At 30.5% G+C, this 20,433-nt stretch overlaps 1 protein-coding gene and 1 long non-coding RNA gene across 2 annotated transcripts; one reads left to right on the top strand and one right to left on the bottom strand.

The window, feature by feature from the left end:
* Window positions 1-4,792: 4,792 nt before the first annotated feature.
* LOC132738970 (uncharacterized) lies at window positions 4,793-12,805 on the top strand. The gene is made up of 4 exons (XM_060726605.1): window positions 4,793-4,911; window positions 7,308-7,359; window positions 8,616-8,751; window positions 9,525-12,805. Exons 2-4 carry the CDS (start codon window positions 7,340-7,342, stop codon window positions 9,813-9,815), a joined length of 447 nt encoding a protein of 148 aa, XP_060582588.1. The 5' UTR covers window positions 4,793-4,911; window positions 7,308-7,339; the 3' UTR covers window positions 9,816-12,805.
* Window positions 12,806-17,622: 4,817 nt separating this feature from the next.
* On the bottom strand, window positions 17,623-20,134 carry LOC132738963 (uncharacterized). The gene is made up of 4 exons (XR_009626939.1): window positions 20,031-20,134; window positions 19,186-19,339; window positions 18,552-18,663; window positions 17,623-17,749 (listed from the first exon to the last, which is right to left on the bottom strand). It is a non-coding gene; the product is annotated as an uncharacterized LOC132738963 (long non-coding RNA).
* Window positions 20,135-20,433: the final 299 nt, after the last annotated feature.

Below are 20,433 nucleotides of genomic sequence, written 5' to 3'. Positions count from 1 at the left end.
TGACAATTTATTGTCAGCTAATACATGTAATATAGGGGCACGACTTATTGTCAGCTAACAGTGAATACAGTGACAATTTATTGCCGGCTAACAATGCATACAGTGACAATTTATTGTCAGCTAATACATGTAATATAGTGGCACGACTTATTGTCAGCTAACAGTGAAAACAGGAACAATTTATTGTCAGCTAATAATCAGCGTAGGGACACAATTTGTTGTCAGCAATCAATGAATATTTACCTGTTCAACCCTACCCAAGTTAATTTTTTTTTGTAAAACTTTTTAGACTGTTACATGATTTAGTTTATAACTGTTACTTGTATTGTTTTAGAAACTTGTATTTTACTGTTTCTGTTTACTATGTGTTCTATATAAAACATTCCTGACAAATATACAATCATTATCATGATATCATGTTTATATTAGTAATTTATTACTGTCACTTGTTGTGTGTTTTGTATAATTCTACTTAGTCTGTGTTCTGACATTGCTTCTCAGTTATCACCAAATTTTTTTATTTTGAATTTGACTTTGAGAAGGATTACTGTTTAAAAGTCAGCATGATGTACTGGCTCCAGCAAATTGGTACTGGTGCAACAGTATACCTGTGTACTGATTGCAGTGTCAGTAGATACATGTATGTTCAGTTGTACGGAATCATTGTATCACTTTTTTTTTTCTTTAACACTTGATCTAAGTATACAGTCATGTATTTCAACTTTCTCAAGCATTGCAAGATTGTATAATGAACAAATAATTAATTAATTTTATTGTTTGATAAGGATTTTAAAGCTAGTTTAGAGTGTTATAAATATATAACCTTTCAAATAATACATAAATGAATTGTTTTGGATAGTTTGTTGAGTTTTAAACATTTCATAAGTTTTATATTGATTTTCAAAGTGGTCAGTGTATTGTAAAATTGATAGACCGTACGGTTGCACCCTTACAAAATTGTAAAGTATGGCATTCATTTTAAAAAGTACATGTTTTTGAAAAATTTGGACATTTTACCTTTTTAAAATGATTTTTGAAATTTTTTCTTATTCATTGTTTTTGCTGCTTTTCTATCACTCTTTTCAAGAATTTTTATTTGATATAAAATAAACATGTATTTCTAAAAATAAATGAAACATATAATGATATTGAAATATGAAATAAGAAATGTTTTACCTTTGCCCATAGAAAACAGGAATCAAAATTGAACCGCCTTTGGCCAACAGGGTGCATATAGGCGTGCATGTTCATGTACTACTTTGAACAGTCTTAAAGTACTGGCATATTTAATTCAAATTTCTTCATGCTATATCTCCAAAATGGATTCATTTCAAACAAAGGGGGCAGGGTGGGGGTGGGGACAGGGGGTCAACACATTCATTTTAGAAATTCCTCAGATACAGGGGATTAACAGTTACATAGTTCATAGTATATTAAAATTACGTCTATATAATATCAACAGAATTTTATCATCATAAATTTGTCCCTTACCTGTGATATGTACAGATATGTTTTACTGAAAATTACAATTATTACATTTATTGAAACTCTTACATGTAGTAGTTTTTATTTTTATCAAGACGGTAGATTCTTGGTTTAATGAATCAGACAATTTAAAAAGATTTTGCTGATATTAGCATGCTTTTTTTAATATTTTGTGTATATTTCAAAGATTCGTTACATATTTTATATTGCATAATTTGATAGTGATATGATCAATATGTTTATTTTTTTCATACTTTGTAAAAGTGCTTATTTTGTGTGCAAACAGCACAGCCATTGTGATAAGGTGCTAACATTGCGAACAAAGTTCTTTTATACATTTTTTTTATAAATAAAAAAGTGTCATATTGCTTATCCTAATTATAAACTTGCCTTTATCTCATACAAATCTGACTATGATGTTCTGAATTTTCATACAAAACTGTCTGGCCATGGTCCACTGAATTTTCATACAAATCTGTCTGGCCATGGTCCACTGAACTTTCATACAAATCTGTCTGGCCATGGTCCATGAACTTTCATACAAATCTGTCTGGCCATGGTTCACTGAACTTTTATACAAATTTGTCTGGCCGTGGTTAACTGAATTTTCATACAAATCTGTCTGGCCATGGTCAACTGCATTTTCATACAAATCTGTCTGGCTAGGTTCTTCTGAATTTTTATACAAATCTGTCTGGCCATGGTCTACTGAAATTTCATATAAATCTGTCTGGCCAGGTTCTTCTGAATTTTTATACAAATCTGTCTGCCCATGGTCTACTGAATTTTCTTACAAATCTGTGTGGCCATGGTCTACTGAATATTTATACAAATCTGTCTGGCCAAGTTCTTCTGAATTTTTATACAAATCTGTCTGGCCATGGTCCACTGAACTTTCATACAAATCTGTCTGGCCATGGTCCACTGAACTTTCATACAAATCTGTCTAACAGTGGTTAACTGAATTTTCATACAAATCTGTCTGGCCATGGTCAACTGAATTTTTATACAAATCTGTCTGGCCATGGTCTGCTGAATTTTCATACAAATCTGTGTGGCCATGGTCTACTGAATTTTCATACAAATCTGTCTGGCCAGGTTCTTCTGAATTTTTATACAAATCTGTCTGGCCATGGTCAATGAATTTTCATACAAATCTGGCAGGCCACATGGTCTCATACAAATTTTACCAGCCATTGTTGACTGAATTTTCATACAAATCTAATTAGCTAATTCACTCAACTATTCTTCAATGAAATTGTATTTTTTATGGTAAAACCACAAAATATGTTCCAATTTTAAAATTCAGAAGTGACCAACTATATTCAGTCACATAATGGTATAGAAAGCTTTAATTGGTTGTTTATCTCTCTCTCTCAGACAACCATGTTCTCATTTTATAACATTGTCTGAAAATATTGTTTTTGTATTTGTCATTTCATGTTTCCATTGTTATGATCTTGATTAAATTATTTTGAATTTATCTGTGTGTTATTTGATTTATCTTACTTTACAAACACCGTAATTCATGTTCTATGTCCTGATATTGCAGATACATTTGTATTTTAATTAAAATGTGATGAATATGATCAATGCCTTTAAAGCAGCCTAAAATAGCTTCTATTTTTATTTGGAAAACAATTCAGTTTTGTTTCAAACTAAGTATTTCCGTAATTTTATCTTTGAAAAGTCCAACATGCCTTCTTCAAAACAGTGTCCCAAAAGCTTTTTAAAGGCGCCAGTAAGGTTTGTTTCTAGAAATAGATGATCTGGAAATGAATTGTCCGTGTTACTTATGCAAACAGATAGATAAGAGGTATCGAGCAGTTTCCTTATTGTTTATGTAATTTATTGTTGGAAAATTTCATTTTAGCCTGTCACATGTCCAAAATTTTCAAAATTTGTATGATTTGACAATTCTATGAAGCGATTTATCTAAAAATTACATTTTTAACCCTAATAGAAAAGCTGAAGGCTGCCTTAAAGCCATCCTTAAAGTATGTTAAAATAATTAAGCAGTGACCTTCAACCTTATCTTTGCCAGAGTGTTGATTGTTACAGTTTTGTTGGAATTCAAAATGGAAACCAAAGAATAATACTAGCCAAGAAAATACAATAGTTAAGTTACCCCAGTAGTTCAAATTGCCAACTTTATAGTCAGTGTTAAAATGGGGTAAAACTAACAGTATGTTAAATATAAAATACCTGAATCTGTATAAATTTACACAGAAATATCTAGTAATTATAACAGTAATATCAGTATTGGTGTAACAAGTTGTCTGCATTGCATTTTACTATTTCTTATATATAACTATACAAAGTCAGGCATGATTATCTTTGCTTTACTCTAATATTAAACTCCAACAAAAGTTCAAATGTATTTGTGGAAATTGCTCATAAAAAAAAGATATCTAAAAAATACAGTAGATTCTGTTTGTCAAAATTTTAAAATGATAAGAATATAGTGAAATGTAAAAAGAATAAGAAGAGATTAGTCTTGATATTTAGAAAGAAAATAGTCAAAATACTGAGCATCATTTATTAGATTTCCCAATCAGTCAATATACATGTAAAAAAAATTACCTTTTTTCCAAGTGCTCTGAATTTTCAAACGAAATGCTTTTGATTTGATAAGAAGAAAAAAAAGAGTCTATAAATCTGAAGTTTTATTATTTCCTGATGATGCAGGCCGCATTGAACACAATTAAGTAAAATGTAACCATAGAGACAAAAATAGAAGAGGGATAGAAATGGATATACTAGGATGGTGTAAGTCAATGAAACCAGACCAACATTACAGGTAATTATCATGGAACTAAATATAAGATATATCTGTGTAATTATACAAGGTATTTCAAAACTGCGAAATTTGAAATACTTTTATAAATATATTTCCTTCTTCAACCAAAATCTTGAGCAAAGTTAGTGAGATTAGTTATAGATCTATTTGCTTGGGCTATCCATAGGTGCATAGTACCTTTTATTATTTTTTATGACAAAAGTATGCTCTTTTATGCTGTTTTATGATCTCATTTTATATATATATGATTTATATGTTATATCTCTTAACTGTATGTATCATGTGCTATGTTCTTAAATATAAAATAAAAATAAAAGATTAACATCATAGATATTTATTTAGGTAAAATAACTGTTATTGTAAAATTTGTCCTTAGTTGAGTTAAATTTTAGAACAGAAAAAGAACACATTCCTTAAGAAAATAAATTGAGAAATAAAGTGGATAAATAAATAGAAAATTTGTGGTGTTAAACCTTTATATTTGACCAATTTAGGATTTTCACGGACAGCTTTTTATTACAGTTCACCGAACAATTCGTAAAAAGCAAAACAAACAAACTGAATAAGGAAGCAAAACGTGTTAATAAACAGTTTAATCAGTCAGTGTTTCGAAAAATAAATACATTGTAAGCATAATTAATTTTCAATTGTTGTGATATAGCTGTCAAAATTAAATTCCTGGATATTCTGTCGTTTTCATCTGTTCATGTTCTAGATTCTCTTACAAGTTACAGACACACTTTGGTGTGTCCCTGTTTTTGATTCACCTGAAACACAACAGGTGTTATACATCAGCTTATCTATCTCTGCTGAACTGTACATATTAATAAAAAGATATAATGTGCAGAACACATATAAAAATTCAACAAAAGACATTGCTGAATTAACTTAACATTTAAAGTTTATCTATTTATGGAATTTTACAGATATGTTACATAAAGATGAAAGTGTAAATATGTAAAGAATTTTTATTAAGATATATTTTTATTTACACTAAAAGAATGCCTAGAGGTTTGAGAACTGGTTAGTCCACAATAAAGATCTCCCAAAAATATCCACCCAACCCCATTCGGCGATGTACACTTTTCATATTTTTTAAAAGACTTAATTACATATATGTTAGAACTATCATGCAAAAACGGAAAGGTTATGATCAGTCCTTAAGTATTTACTTAAAAATACAAGGCTAGATCTATATAGATCTTTATCCTCAAGATAGCTACGGACAAGAAAAACTCTTGGAAATAAAAATAATTTGAATTTTATTAATTTATGCATGCATAATTTAACGATGTGTTGGGTTTTAAAAAGAGACAATACATGAAATTAACATCAACAATACAAAGAATATCAGATGTCACTCTAAATAGTCTTTTTGTGACATCGTAGGATGACACATTTTCTGTATTTGTTGTCACCTAAATAGATCTATATCAATAATTTGCTGGAAACATTGCCCAGTACAACGTAGGTACGCAAATAAGTGAATAGAAAAGAATATATATTTGGCTGATATTATTTGATAAAAAACGGAGGCTAAACACTTATTAGTCCCCTACCGGTTTAACCGGAGGGGACTTTAGGTTTACCCTCCGTCCGTCTGTCCGTCTGTCTGTCTGTCAGTCCGTCCGTCCACAAAACTGGATCCCGCGATAACGCAAAAAGTACTGAAAATATTTTTATGAAACTTGATATATGGATAGATGGCAGTATGGAGATTATGCACGTCTTTTTTTTTTCTTCCTATGTTGAAAATTCTGGTTGCTATGGCAACAAATAGTCTGAAAATATGGCAAATTTAACACATAAACTGGATCCAGTGATAACTCAAAAAGTACTGAAAATATTTTTATAAAACTTGAAATATGGGTAGATGGCAGTCTGGAGATTATGCACATATTTTTCTTTTCTTCCTATGTTGAAAATTCTGGTTGCTATGGCAACAAATAGCCTGAATTTCAAGATTTCTGATTTAAATTTTTCAGCTTTTTCACTATATGTTCTTTATTTCTTAAGGTGTTTACTTCAAACTTTAAATATAAGTTTTTGGTCATCAACCACATCATATGTGACAAGGTTTATAACTCTAGCACAAAAAATATCAGTATTACCTCCCTTGAACTTAGATTTTTTAGGGGAAAAATGTTGTCTTTTTTAAATAACTTCTTTATTTCCTAATGTATCTACTTCAAACTTCATATATATGTTTCTTATTATCACTCGACATTTTGAGAAGGTTAAATACTCTAGCAAGACTATTTCCAGAATTATGTCCCCCTTGAACTTAGATTTTTTTCGAGAAACTGGTATTTTCACTCCAACTTCTTCATTCCTTATAGGATTTACTTTAAAATCCCACATCGTAATAATATGACAAGGTTGTATAAACATAATTTCCTTACTAAGCATGGAAACTTAACACATTACTGTGATATAGACAAACTTATTTTATTATGTTTTGTGGTTGATATTTTCAAATACAGACTTCATCCTCAAATTCATTATAAATGGCAATACACAGGAGTGTATGACAATTAAAGAACTTTTTGAGGGACCGGTAGGGGACTACTGTATTGCCCGCAATACTATCAAATGCTTGTTAACAATAATTTTATTTGTTGCTATGTAATTGTTTTCACCTTGGCTACTTTATGAATATCGGTTTCTACGGGAAGTGACGTCACGCCGACCTTACCAATATAGTGTAATTAACTAACACAAGCAATTTGACAAAAAATATAGGGACAAATATTTTATATAGAGACTCTATATATATATATATATTTATGAGGTAAAGGGTTTATTAATATCAGTAAAACATATTCACCCACTTTTTTGATGCCTGAACATGATAATAACCAGATTGGCTCAGCAGCAGCAAAGGTAAAACATTTTAAAGCATTTTACGGTGGATGCAGCTGCAGTGTTCTTGTTTGAGGGCCTAGAGATTACTGGTACAGTGTTCTGCATGATTGTCAACTTTAATGACACATTTTATTCTATTCATTTTATTTTATTTCAGTACTTAATTGAGGAAGAAGTTACCCTAGAGACATGGAGTCAGGCTTTTATGTGTAAGTTTTGATAAAAAAAAAAAATTAATTAGGGGTGTGCATTGTTGGATAAGTGGCGATCCAATCTGATCCACGATTCGGCACTTACAATTCACAAATCGAACCACAAATCTTTTGTAATCAAGACACCCATAAAAACATAAACATAGGTTCTGAAAACATGTTTATTTTTCAACAATACAATACTAAACGCAAATATGAACTATGTTTATGTTTTTATTCTTTGCATGGGTAAAAGTTTTCAGGATTATTCCTGAAGTTCAGGATTTTCAGTCTCCTAAAAGCCTTCTATTTCCTATGTTAAAACTTTAGAAAAACTGCTTAATTTATAATTTTTGAAATTTCGAACCTTTCACCCATGGTATTTTAATGCACATTTGAGAAAAATATATCTGGATATTTCATGTAGTCTAATGTGATTACTGTAGACAATTTTGTTGAACCACCAGTATAAGTCAGTTCGCCGATGCATGTTTTACAAACTACTTTTTTCTTATGTTCAATTGCAATACCAAAGTATCTCAAACATTGGAAGTAAATTTTGCTGGTTGAATTTTATATTGGCGCGACTCCCTTTCAGCCATTGTGGCAGACAGGATGAGTGACATAAAATTTTTTTGAATTTTATAAAAAACTTCTTTCGATACATGTCAGATTATTATAAATCTTTTTATAGCGACTAAAAATGTTTATTTATTTTCGCGTAAAAACATATTGAATAAAGATTAAGGGATTCCTTGTGAGAAACAGTGAATGTTACTTTGTATATGAACAAATAAGATCGCGATCCACTATGTCTGGACTGACGAATATTCGTACTCCAATTTTCATTTCGATTCGTGATTATCCAAGTACTCGGATACTTGCCTTAGCCCTATTTTTAATCCAGTATCATATTATGATTTGTAATAGCCTATGGGTTAGGTTATCTCCGAGGTGACATTTAGATGTCAATGGACACATTACAAATATTATAAAAATCAGTAAAAGTCAACATTTTCCCTACAATGTATTTAATACACTGAGAAGTAGTAAGGTACAATTTGAGTAATAAGTATTCACAGAAAGTTTTATTTTATGATCATATTTGAAAATGAATGTTATAAACAGGCTCTAAAAGAGCTGTAAGTTTTTTAATGTGCATGGCCATCACACTTTTAATGACAGGTTATGATTAATTAAATATAGTGTCATAAATATTTTTCTTTGACGTATTTGTTTCCAGAGTAAGTGCATGAATATGTTATATATTTCAGGATACTATTACTTCTGATATTTTTGAAGTTGATGATATGGGTATGTGTGTTCTACTCGCGTGCACGTAGGAGGCAGATTGTTACTCAAAGAGGGCTCATCATTGTGCATGGAGATGTTTTGGCGGGCCCTACAAGGGTTTGTTATTAATTTTATTTTAGTCCAAGCAGTGATGAGGCCAAGGCCAATACCTGTAATCACCAGTTTAGAGCCAGCCTGTTTATAGGTAGCCCAGACAGATCTTCCATGTAGTCTGACCAGATTCAGTGCTGATGGCTGTTTCTCATATTTTAATTTGAAGTCTCTTAGTAATCTGTACATGGAGTGAAGACAGTCAAATTTTCAAGGCTAATAATAATAAAAAAATATTAACAATTTTCTTACCTGTATGGCATCATTTTTTTATGGTTAATCTACTTGATCAGTTTGTTTAATAAATGTTTAGTTCATTAAAGAAGTTAATGTACTGTAACTTTATGTCCTTGCCTATTTCTATAACTTGGCACTTTTTAGTTTTTCCCATCGAGTTTTAACAGTATGTTTTTACTTTACATTTGATACACTTTACATACACTCAGTAGGCAAAGCAGTTATACTGTGAAGTATTGATTTATGTTTTTTATAAATTTAACATAGGAAACTCTTTTGCCAATAGATATAAATAGGAATTATTGTAGCAAAATTTATAATTGTAAATATATCCATGAATGTTTTTAATGCAAAATTGTGAAGTATGACTGAAATATGTTTGATTTGATTTAAAATTTGTGTATGATTTAATTATTTCTTGATAATGATATTTTATTTCTAGTTCTTACAGAGCTATTGTTTGAAAATTTTTAGCAAATTAAGTCTTTTGAATGTATTTTCCGGGACAATGTAACATTGTTTGATTTTGGCATTATTTATAGGATAGAGACATGATTATACATGGCGAGCATCCACCTGCGATGTCACCAGTTGGTTTAGACAATCCAGCCATTGTTGCAAATCCACCGTCATACGAAGAAGTTCAACGAACAAAATCCAGCGAGGAAAAACCACCTTCATATGATCAGGTTGTTTGCGGGAATACATTTTCACCAAGCAGTGGTAACATACTTGAACAGCCACCACAGTACAGCCCTGTACCATCCAATTTGCAGCAGACGACAGTCAATGCTGGGCAGACGACAACAGCACAATCCAACACAAATGCATAGGTGTTCTAATTTTGTTGCAGTTTTTCCCCCTCATGTCAGAAATAAAAATAAGCCTAACTCGTACTAAGATATTAATGAATTGTTTAAAATGATAAAAAATAAGTTGTGCAAGTTATAAATTTAAAATATATTTGAGTATGGATGTTAATAATAATAAACAATAAATAATGTACATGTGCAATCAGAATGAGGTACACAACTTGGTGTTCTTTTTAATTTTGTAGCAATTCCTGTGAAATAACAGGGTAATACATGTAAATGTATGCCAAACTTGTTATGATTGCATACTTCAAATTTCTTGCACATATCGGCTTTAGGGTGCCCTCCACCAATAAAATATTTTAAGTTGTCAAATGACCCATCGAGTCATCAGAATATCTTTGTGAGTCTAAGCTCATTTAAAGTTCACTAATCAGTGCCTTGAAAGAACATCGACTGCTGATCACAAGATGAGTCTGCGACTTCTTAGATAGATTATTAGAGCAATGATTATTTTAATTGAATCTTACATAACAAACATATATTATTGTAGTTTGTAATTATATTAAGTTGAATATACTTCATATGTTGTGAATATTGAGGCTCAAGCTACTATTGTGTTCAAATATTTTTTTATAAGGTATACTTTTGTGTATGTCTTGATAAATAAAACGCAGCTTATATTTGAAAGCATTATATAAATTCACTTCAATTCGATTCAGTGTGCTCACATAAAGTTGTACAATATTTTTTTTTTTTTTAAATTATGCTTGTACAATTTTTTCATTTTATAGTAAATTTCAAACCAGTATGATATTTCAGTATGTTTCAATTATTCAGTTTTAGTTAGCTGTACATGTACATTTAATCAGTTATTTCTAATTGTAAATTCATTCATGCTTTGTGAAAACTATTTTTTTTTATTCTGCTTTATTGATTTTATGTAAATGGCAAGATTTTGGTATTGTATGGTTATTGTATTGTTGCTTTTGATTAAAAAGTCTATGCTTTTGTAAACCTCACTTTTTCTGCAAATCCAAAAATGGCAAGTTTTTTTTCCTCACATATGTTGATTAGGGGAGGGGTTAGAGATAAGCCACTCCCATTTAGTTATTTTTTTTATATTTTTTTTTAATGCGTTTATTTAAGGGCGCCGCCGGAAAGCCCATATGGGCGACCGTACACTCAAGTCGGGCCATCCTAGAGCGTCCCGCCGAGATTTACCATTTAGTTATAATATTGAATGTGTAAGTGGGAAAATCACTTTAGTTACACCCCATAGATTTTTTTTCTTTCATTTGTGTAATTGTACACTTTTTGCATTGTTCTCATGCATAATCATTATGGTACATTTGTATCTGAACTGATGTTGTTTTTTTTTCTTCGATAACTTTTCATCAACACATCTGATATAATTTTAATTTGATTTAGAGAATCAGAATACTGATGGCATAAAGCCTGTAGTATCATTTGAGTATTATTATTTGTGATATTTTTTAACTTGATAAAATCCTTTAACCTTTAACATGCTGGAGCTGAAAGTGATAAGCTCTTTGCCACCAGTATAGAGCCAGGCCAGCTGGCACATATGTGCATTCTGACCAGGCTCTATACTGTTGGTAGCTCAATTTTTGTATTTTGATATTGAAATCCCTAAAACTTTAAATGGACTGTTCCAAATTCAAAGTAGGGCAATTTCCATTACACTAATACAGCAGGTTTAATTTTAACAAAACCAAGAAATAACAGGCCAAATAATACACCAAAAGGATTGTCTTTTCATCTTAAAAGTATTTTTGTACTTAAGTATTATTTTTTAGCATAATTTTAACCACATGTTGATATTCTGTCAAGGTGCAAGCTTTAACAGACTGTTCTGAAATAGATAAAATATTAAAACAAAGTGATTCCTACTAAAACATTCATTGTGTATGTTATAGCTTTGTAATAAAATTCTTGCCGCACATTTTAAAAAATGCCATCTACTTAGAGCAGTTACGTGTTTACTTCTATTAAAATTGATAAGGAGTTAACCCATTACTGCAGTAAGGTGAAGAAATCTTGATTTCTGAATCATATTTTAAGTGCCTTAGATAAATTCCATATGTACTGCATGTTCTTCTGTGATAAGATATTAATAAACTTTTATATTTTTTATTTTGTTAAATAGGGGATATTTTAGCTAAATACCTGTTTTGCTTGTTAAAAAAAGCCATTGTTAGATAGTCTTTGAATCTTGTATTGGGATTGTTTTATAAGAACACTAGTGTACCTTGTTGAAGAATTTAAGCTGTTCGTTTATTGTCACGAGAGGCTGGCCTCTAAGTTAATGATACAATAATGTAACCCTGTCCCTGCATATGAGATGGGTTTACCCATCTATTATATTGTATGGCAAGTATACCTAGTTTTGTCTGATTTGAGATCAAGTGTTTTGTTATGAAAAAAAAAAAAGTTAATTTATATAAAATATGTTCATATTCCCAAAAATAGCTTCTATAGTTTCTGTTATTAGCTTGTTATATTCATTAATTTTTATTTGCAAAAGTGTGTTAATTGCTGTGGCAGCAAAAGGGTTTAGTAAGATTTTTATATAACTTATAATGAAAAATGGCTTTAAAGGAGAATTTGATTGACATCTTTATAAAATACTTGCACCTCAACCTTTCAGTCCTTTCTATAGCATAATTTTTCACTGATTTGATATCACATATTCTTCTTCTAGATTATTTATTACATTGATTGTGTGAAATATTAAAGGATGTAGTGGTAACATTTAAGTAAGTGTGATCAAGCCTATTTTGAAGGAGCCAGTTGATTTTATGTTGCATAGTTTAGCTTTGAGCACTGCTAGGGTTATACAAGTTGAGAAATCTATTTACTGCATTTAAAAAAAAAATTGCAGGTTTAAATGAAATGGCCATGCATGCTTAATTTCAACATTGTTACAAATGATAATTAAGGTAATTATTTAGTTATCATATAGTTATAATTGTATAAAATGTAGAATATAAACAAAAACCAAATAATAATTATGCATAATAAAAAGTTGAAAATAAAGGACCCGTCCTGGCCCTCTGGTTATCATAAACTGAAAGTAACCCAAACAAGTTAGTAACTTATGAAGGGGTACCAATATTCATACAAACGCACATACTGATCTAAATTGTCATTAGAATATTTAATTTATTAGTTATTACATAGTGTCATTTTGTCCTAATCAAACTTTCAGGAGTTATAGTAAACATTTGTTAATGTATTTTATTGTATTTTAATGTACTAGTATTGTATTACTTTAATTTTGCTTGTTACATCTTGTATTATTATGTATTTTTCATGTTAAAAGATATAATATACTTGCCCTAGTGATATAACCATGTACATGTACAAGTATCTCCTCTTGCATCATCATACATTTTACCCTTAAAGCACAGGTTTAAGGGACCAGATATTCATGTTTATAACAAATTTTACAACTGTAATGTAGGGGATTTTTTTTAATTTTTACAGCATTTCACAAATGATCAGCATTTGGCCGTTTTCCTTTTGTTCAGTATAGAAAACCTTGTCCTAGGATGTAAGTTACAGCACTATGTAAATTTTTTTGCTCAAGGAAAAAATTGCTTGACCCTGACATGGTTTGAACCCATGTCACCTGGCCATGTCACCATTAAACATAATTTTGCTATCAAAGATTGAAGATATTTTGACCTGATTGGTTTCTTTTAAATCCAAATTCTAAATTGACCGATGGTTGCTCCTATATATTTGGTGCACCTCATTAGAGTACTAAGGTATATGATCTCACATGAAAAGGAATAAAAGAAATTGTAACAAAGTAAGCCTTTGGCAAACTTTAATAACGTTACTTGAAAAATTTTAATTAAATTTTACACTATATGACAACGATTGTAAGATTAAATAATGTTATTGAATACCTAGCGCCATAATAAAATAGGGCTTTTATCATTATTAGAATTTTTACAGAATATTTTCCGTCACTAAATATTCACATTTTTTCGTGCCAAGTGGAGCCAGTTAGAGTGTTGAAGATACTGTACCAAGTGTTCAACTGATTTTTTGGCTGTTTTCAGAGCAATACTTTTTGTGGGGTCAGAGATTTTTGTTGTTACTGTGAGGTGTTGCTCTAGTGAGGTAAAATCTGTTGCTAAGTCTTAGTTTGGGAAGAATTATTCTTCCTGTTGTTGTACAGAAGTTATTGCTGTACAGAGGTGGCCTGTAATTACAGGTGATAGTGCCTACTGTTAAAAAACTTCATATCAGATTTCATTTTTTATTCATTCAGCAAAGTGTTTCACTAGATCTATCTAGTTCAAACTTTTAATATACAAAATAAGCATTTTGCTTGTTATAGTATTTAAGTAAGGAAATGCATTTAACATATTAGCTTAGCTTAGTTCAAACACTTGATTTTCTTTTTTCAAGAGAATAGATTTAATTTAGAGAGGAACATGTTCTGAAAATGTTATTTTGAGTTGTTGATTTTTTGCAGCAGAAGAATAACAAGCAATTATCATAGTATTGCAAGCAATCCATAAGTCCCCTACCGGTAAGAGCCCAAGCAACATTCTGAAGGGCCATTGGCCATTCACCTAGGTTCCTATTTTAAGTAAATTTGTTGAAAAAGTTCTTTAAAAGTGATCACAGGAAACAGTTTTTATGTACAGACAGACGGACTAAAGGACACTCTAAAATTATCTTTTAAACATCCCTGTTATCAAAATATAACATTTTTAAAATCCTATCATGATTGAAGAAGTTGGAGTAAAAATTACCAATTTCTCAAAAAAAAGTCAAAAAGTTCAAAAGGGGCATAATTCTGGAAATAGTCTTGCTAGAGTATTGAACACTCACAAATGTTGAGTGATAATAATAAACATTTATATGAAGTTTGAAGTAGATACATTCAGAAAAAGAAGTTATTAAAAAAAACAATGTTTTTTCATGAAAATTTTAAGTTCAAGGAAGGTAATTCTGATAAATTTTGTGCTAGAGTTGTAAACCTTGTCACATATGATGTGGTTGATGACAAGCAATTTATATTTAAAGTTTGAAGAAAATACCTTTAGAAATAAAGAACTTATAGTGAAAAAACTTAAAAACTAGAATCAGAAATCTTGAAATTCAGTCTATTTGTTGCCATAGCAACCAGAATTTTCAACATAGGAAGATAAGAAAACAATGTGCATAATTTCTATACTGTCATCTTCCCATATGTCAAGTTTCATAGACATATTTTCAGTACTTTTTGTGATATCACTGGATCCAGGTTATGTGTAAAATTTGCCATATTTTCAGTCTATTTGTTGCCATAGCAACCAGAATTTTCAACATAGGAAGGAAAGAAAAAGACGTGCATAATCTCCATACTGCCATCTATCCATATGTCAAGTTTCATAAAAATATTTTCAGTACTTTTTGCGTTATCGCGGGATCCAGGTTATGTGTAAAATTTGCCATATTTTCAGTCTATTTGTTGCCATAGCAACCAGAATTTTCAACATAGGAAGAAAAGAAAAAGACGTGCATAATCTCCATACTGCCATCTATCCATATATCAAGTTTCATTAAAATATTTTCAGTACTTTTTGCGTTATCGCGGGATCCAGTTTTGTGGACGGACGGACGGACAGACGGACGGACTGACAGACAGACGGACGGAGGGTAAACCTAAAGTCCCCTCCGGTAAACCGGTAGGGGACTAATAAAACACATGAATTGTTGTCATTGTAATTAACCCCTACCATGCTGGAATCAAAGGTTATAATCTTTTGCCACCAGTATAGGACCAGGTCAGTATACAAATGTACTATGACAAGGCTGTATACTGTCCATAGCTCAGTCCTTATATTTTGAATAGACTACCGGTATTACAAATTCAAAGCAGGACAATCCATTTGTGTCATTACATAATTTCAGCAGACTAAGGGTTATTTGAAAATAAAATAAAATCTAACTTAATTTGGCGTATTACTATGTAACTATGTAAGTGGAAGTGACAATTAATGCAAAACTAAATTCTGCTTTGTTTATTAATCTTTTTACTTAAGCAGCATGCCACCAGATTCATGCTAATTTTCATGAAAATGTTGAAATGTATAAAAAAATAAAATACTGTGAAATGAATAGCATTTACAACCCATGTCAATAACCAAAAAGAGGTCAAAAAATCGGTCATTATTTATACGGAACAAGAAAGTTATTACTCAAATCGTTTTACTCTCCTTAAAATCTCAGTACATTTTTCTCAAGTTTGCCTTGAAATATTTTAGCTCATCTGGAGGCATGCAGCTTTAACAGTGAGTGTTCTGATGTTAAATCCAAAATAACAGGGGCAATGTTTATGTGTATGAAAAAATTCTTAGTTTTAATTTCTAGTTTATTTAATCAAGAATACAATGTTACATATGAATAAAATGTTACATATATACCTTATAGTCAAGAAGCTTTGTTCAAATATTGTGCTAATTTATAATTTCTTTTACCAATAACTTTTAACATTATATGATTAAAGGCTATTACAACAATTTATTTCTTGTGTTGTTTTTAGTTGAGGGTCACAGATGTACTTACATGTCAAGAACAAGCTATATTCCGAATGAATATCATGGCCCGAGGATGGCTTTTTGACCCTGTGATCTCTCATTGCTTTTAGTGGGTAAAGCTAATCAAGAATGCATGTACCTGTGAAGTTTAGAGCCTAAAGGCAGGACTTTCATGTTATAGTCTAAGTTGATGTTTTGTGACAAACAGACCGTCACACAGCCTAAAAACAATGTTACCAAATTTATTAATGGCCCTTGTAATAAATACCCTAAACAAAACTGGAATATATTTTAGATGATCAACATGTGGAGCAGGGGATGAATCAAGATATAAATTGTCTCCCTTGTTTGTAAATAGTATGACGCTCTGATGTTGGTAAAGTACAAGAATTTGCATAAAACAAAGTGTGAGCCACTCTGATTAGTTGTTATATGAGAGGAGGGTAGAAAACAAACAAACACTATTTTTCCAATGATTTTTATGTTTGACATTTTCGACACTGGTGACTATTAAGGAATAAAACATAATATAATTTTCTGATGGATACATGATGTCAATGTCTATTTAATCACTGATACACATATTGAACTCTATAAATGTGTCAAAAACACAATTTATAGTAGATCTAAACTTAGTTACAGTGACCTCGCATACAAAACAGTCTGTAAATAAACTCATCATAGTCACCCTGTTACCCGACAATTCAATACTAATGCAATAAGTCTGCAACGTGGGTATAACAGTAACTGTTATAATATGATATAAAAATAATTTACAGGTTTATTTTGTTGACAATATTATTTAACAAAAGATCTTGATGTTTCTGACAATCAAGGAAAAGGACATGATTTTTTCTTAACTATAAAATAATACTGTTTAATATTATATTTTCCCATAAACTATTGAAAATATATGAACTTTTAATTTCTGAGGGCCCCTATTTAATAATTCTGAACAAGGCAAGAAAACACAACAACCAAGCTAACAATTTAAACCCAATATGGAAATAGAAAAAAATATTTGACCCTTATTTTTGTAATTTTATTTATTTAAATAAATAAAAACCTTTTTTTTTAAAATTTTTTTTTTTTTTAAATTTTTAAAACCTAAATTTTAAATACCCCAAATTTTTTTCAAATAATATTTTCCCCAAATTATGTAATTATTATATAAATTTAATTATTTTAAAAAAATTTAATTTTTAATTTTTAATTGTAAAATAATTTTTTTTAATGAAAATTTTTTTATTTTTAAGAACTTATTGAAACAAATATTGCCAACTTTTCATGAAAACTTTAATCAAGTTATTGTGGTAAAATTACAGGTTCTGTTGGAAACTATCAGCCCAGTTCATCTTGTTTGAATCTCTTTGCTGCTATCTCTCTCTCCTGTAAAAGACAAAACAATAAATGTAAGATGCAACCAACTGTTTTTAGTTATATAAATTTCATTTTTAGTATGATTCTATATTGCCATATAAATATCAACAGCTCAAGGATACCTGAATATTCATAAGTTAAGCTCAGGTCAACTGATTTCCTACACACAAGACTGTTTAATTTAAATGAAAGAGCATACATGAATTTATTTGGATACATAATGTTCATTTTTACTAAGTGCTGGGGGGCCAAAAAACAACAACAACAAATTCACGCCACTATTCTAGTCAGACTAGTCTGCTTGAGCTAGAATAATTTTTTCCTCAGTCTTACTATTACCTAAGCTTGTGGCTGCTCTAATTTTGTATTTCTATACTGAAAACACCTAAACTTTAAGTTACTTCAACTGTTCCCAAAGCAGGGCAACATGTTTTAAAGTTGAGCAACATGTTTTACAAATACAATTGGATTTTGATTATATTCTTTGTAAACATAGAACAAAAGTAAGCCTGTAGTACATAAAGAAGTTATTTTCCAAGTAAAAAAATTCATTTGTTTACCTAAGCATATACAATTTTTAAGGCACTACAGAAGAACAAAAGTTTATCAATTTTATATAACTTAAATGGACCAGTCCATTATTCAACCTGGACAAAACTGGCTTATCATTTTTTTTGGAACATCTCAAAATAAGTTTTGACTGAACAGCAAACGGTGGGGCATGACACAGATGAGGTGGCTGATCTTGGTTAACACTTGTTGCGCTTGTAGATAGTTGTGATAGCAGGGTAAAGAATAATGTAATACTTACTGTTCCAAACTGGTAGAAATCTGGAGCAAGTTCACACAACCAGTCTGGATTGATAACTGTAACATCTCTCATATAATCCTTGCTTGTCTGTACAACCTCATTAAAAACAACCCTATAATTTGTATAAATAGTTATTATTTTTCTTATATGATAAAAGGCACCATCATCCAAATAAGTAGAACTTTGGACCGTGAGTAGGCAATCCGGGTTCAATTCCCGGACGGTGCAGGCCACTTTCATTGTTATTGATCATGAAATAATTTCTAAGATCATTTACACAGTACCTTTGCTCTGGCATGTACAGAAATTATCAGTTCCTTGTGAAAGTGACGTGGCAAGTACTAGTACTGGTAAACTGCTTGACAGCCTGCCCAGGAACATTGCTCTGGCTAAACTGTGCTCTGGTAAATTCAATGTGGCTTTGCCGTGATTCGAAGTGAAAACTACCAACACCACCATATATGATGAAAGTTGGACAATTAAATAATTAATGGACAAGTATGGAAAAAATATACAGATCTAGTAACAAGGTAATTAAAATCATTTTTCATCATGATCCACAACAGATAGCTCCTTGTTTTTTTTTCCAGATTTTATCTGTATGCATGTGTAATTATTTAAACATATTTATTACCATTTTGGGGGATGTTCAGTATATAGAACTGATGTTGGGTGTATATACAAGGAATGATCATCTCGGACTGTCCTGTAACCACCTTGAGGATCATACTTGGCTGCATTGGCAAAAAATCCAGCTGTGATACATTTACACAGGGGCTCGATGTTTTCTGAAAATATACATTGTACATATATGTAGACAGTTAAAGAATAAAATTTGTAAATTTACACAGTACTGTGATATAATATTGTATAGTAATTAATTTTAAATACAACATGGTTATGTACAATACCATTCTAGAATTAATACCTTGTGTTACTAACCAAATCTTTCTACAAATATCTAACAATATTTTTTTTCAAGGGCAACAACTCTGTTTTTGCAGTCTTTTTTCAATATTTTAAAAGGCAAATATCTTTATGTTGTTTATTGTTCAATATTTAGTTAATTTACTTATGGAGTGTAACAGTAAACCCTAAAAATATTCTTTCAGGATAATGCACCTTGTCTTAAAAACTGTGCCTTTGTCTTAATTGGCAAGTATTCCAAGTTTCATATTGATTCAGTGTTTGACTAATGTTTTTGCAAGATAACAACAACAATTAACAATGACGTTGCAATCATAATAGCTTGACTAGACAATCTGACAAGAGCATGTCATACAATGTTAAGTTTTGCAAATTTCTTGTTGATAATCTTTAATAGTTTTAAAATCATTCTACTTTACAAGTGAGGAATAAATCCAAAAATAAAGCTTTCAGTATAAAGTCCAGTGTCTTAGAACAGTACTGCACCTTGTCATGATAAGCAAGATCCAAGGTTAATGTTGATACCTTTCAAAAGTTTTAATATTGAGCTACCTTAAAGTTTTCACACCATGAAAACAATAAAGAGAAAGCAGTGATCATAACAGCTTAACTTTTTCTTCAAAACAGAAAAGCTAAAAATGAAATAAAGCATTTTTTTGTTGGTTTGTCACTCAAAAAACAATTAACAAAACGAAAATGTAACTCTAAAAGATTTTCAGAAAGTTGTCTTTAAAACAGTAGTCTCCCTTCTTATGCTGAACAATGACATTAAAATATCTTGTGATATTTAAGAGATATTCATTTGTTTTTTTTTGTTTTTTTTTTAAACTTAAAACATATCTAAGCAATTTCAGCAGGATAAGTGCATTAAACACAATGAAAGCAAGACAAGTCCTTTACACAATTTCAGCAGGACATGTCCTTTACACAATTTCAGCATTTAAAGTATGTTCCA

This window comes from Ruditapes philippinarum, unplaced genomic scaffold (genome assembly GCF_026571515.1).
Source record: "Ruditapes philippinarum isolate M1 unplaced genomic scaffold, ASM2657151v2 ctg7938_1_1_1_1, whole genome shotgun sequence".
NCBI lineage: Eukaryota > Metazoa > Mollusca > Bivalvia > Venerida > Veneridae > Ruditapes > Ruditapes philippinarum.
Note: the sequence above shows the minus strand (reverse complement) of the source record. Positions and strands in the feature narration are given on the sequence as shown.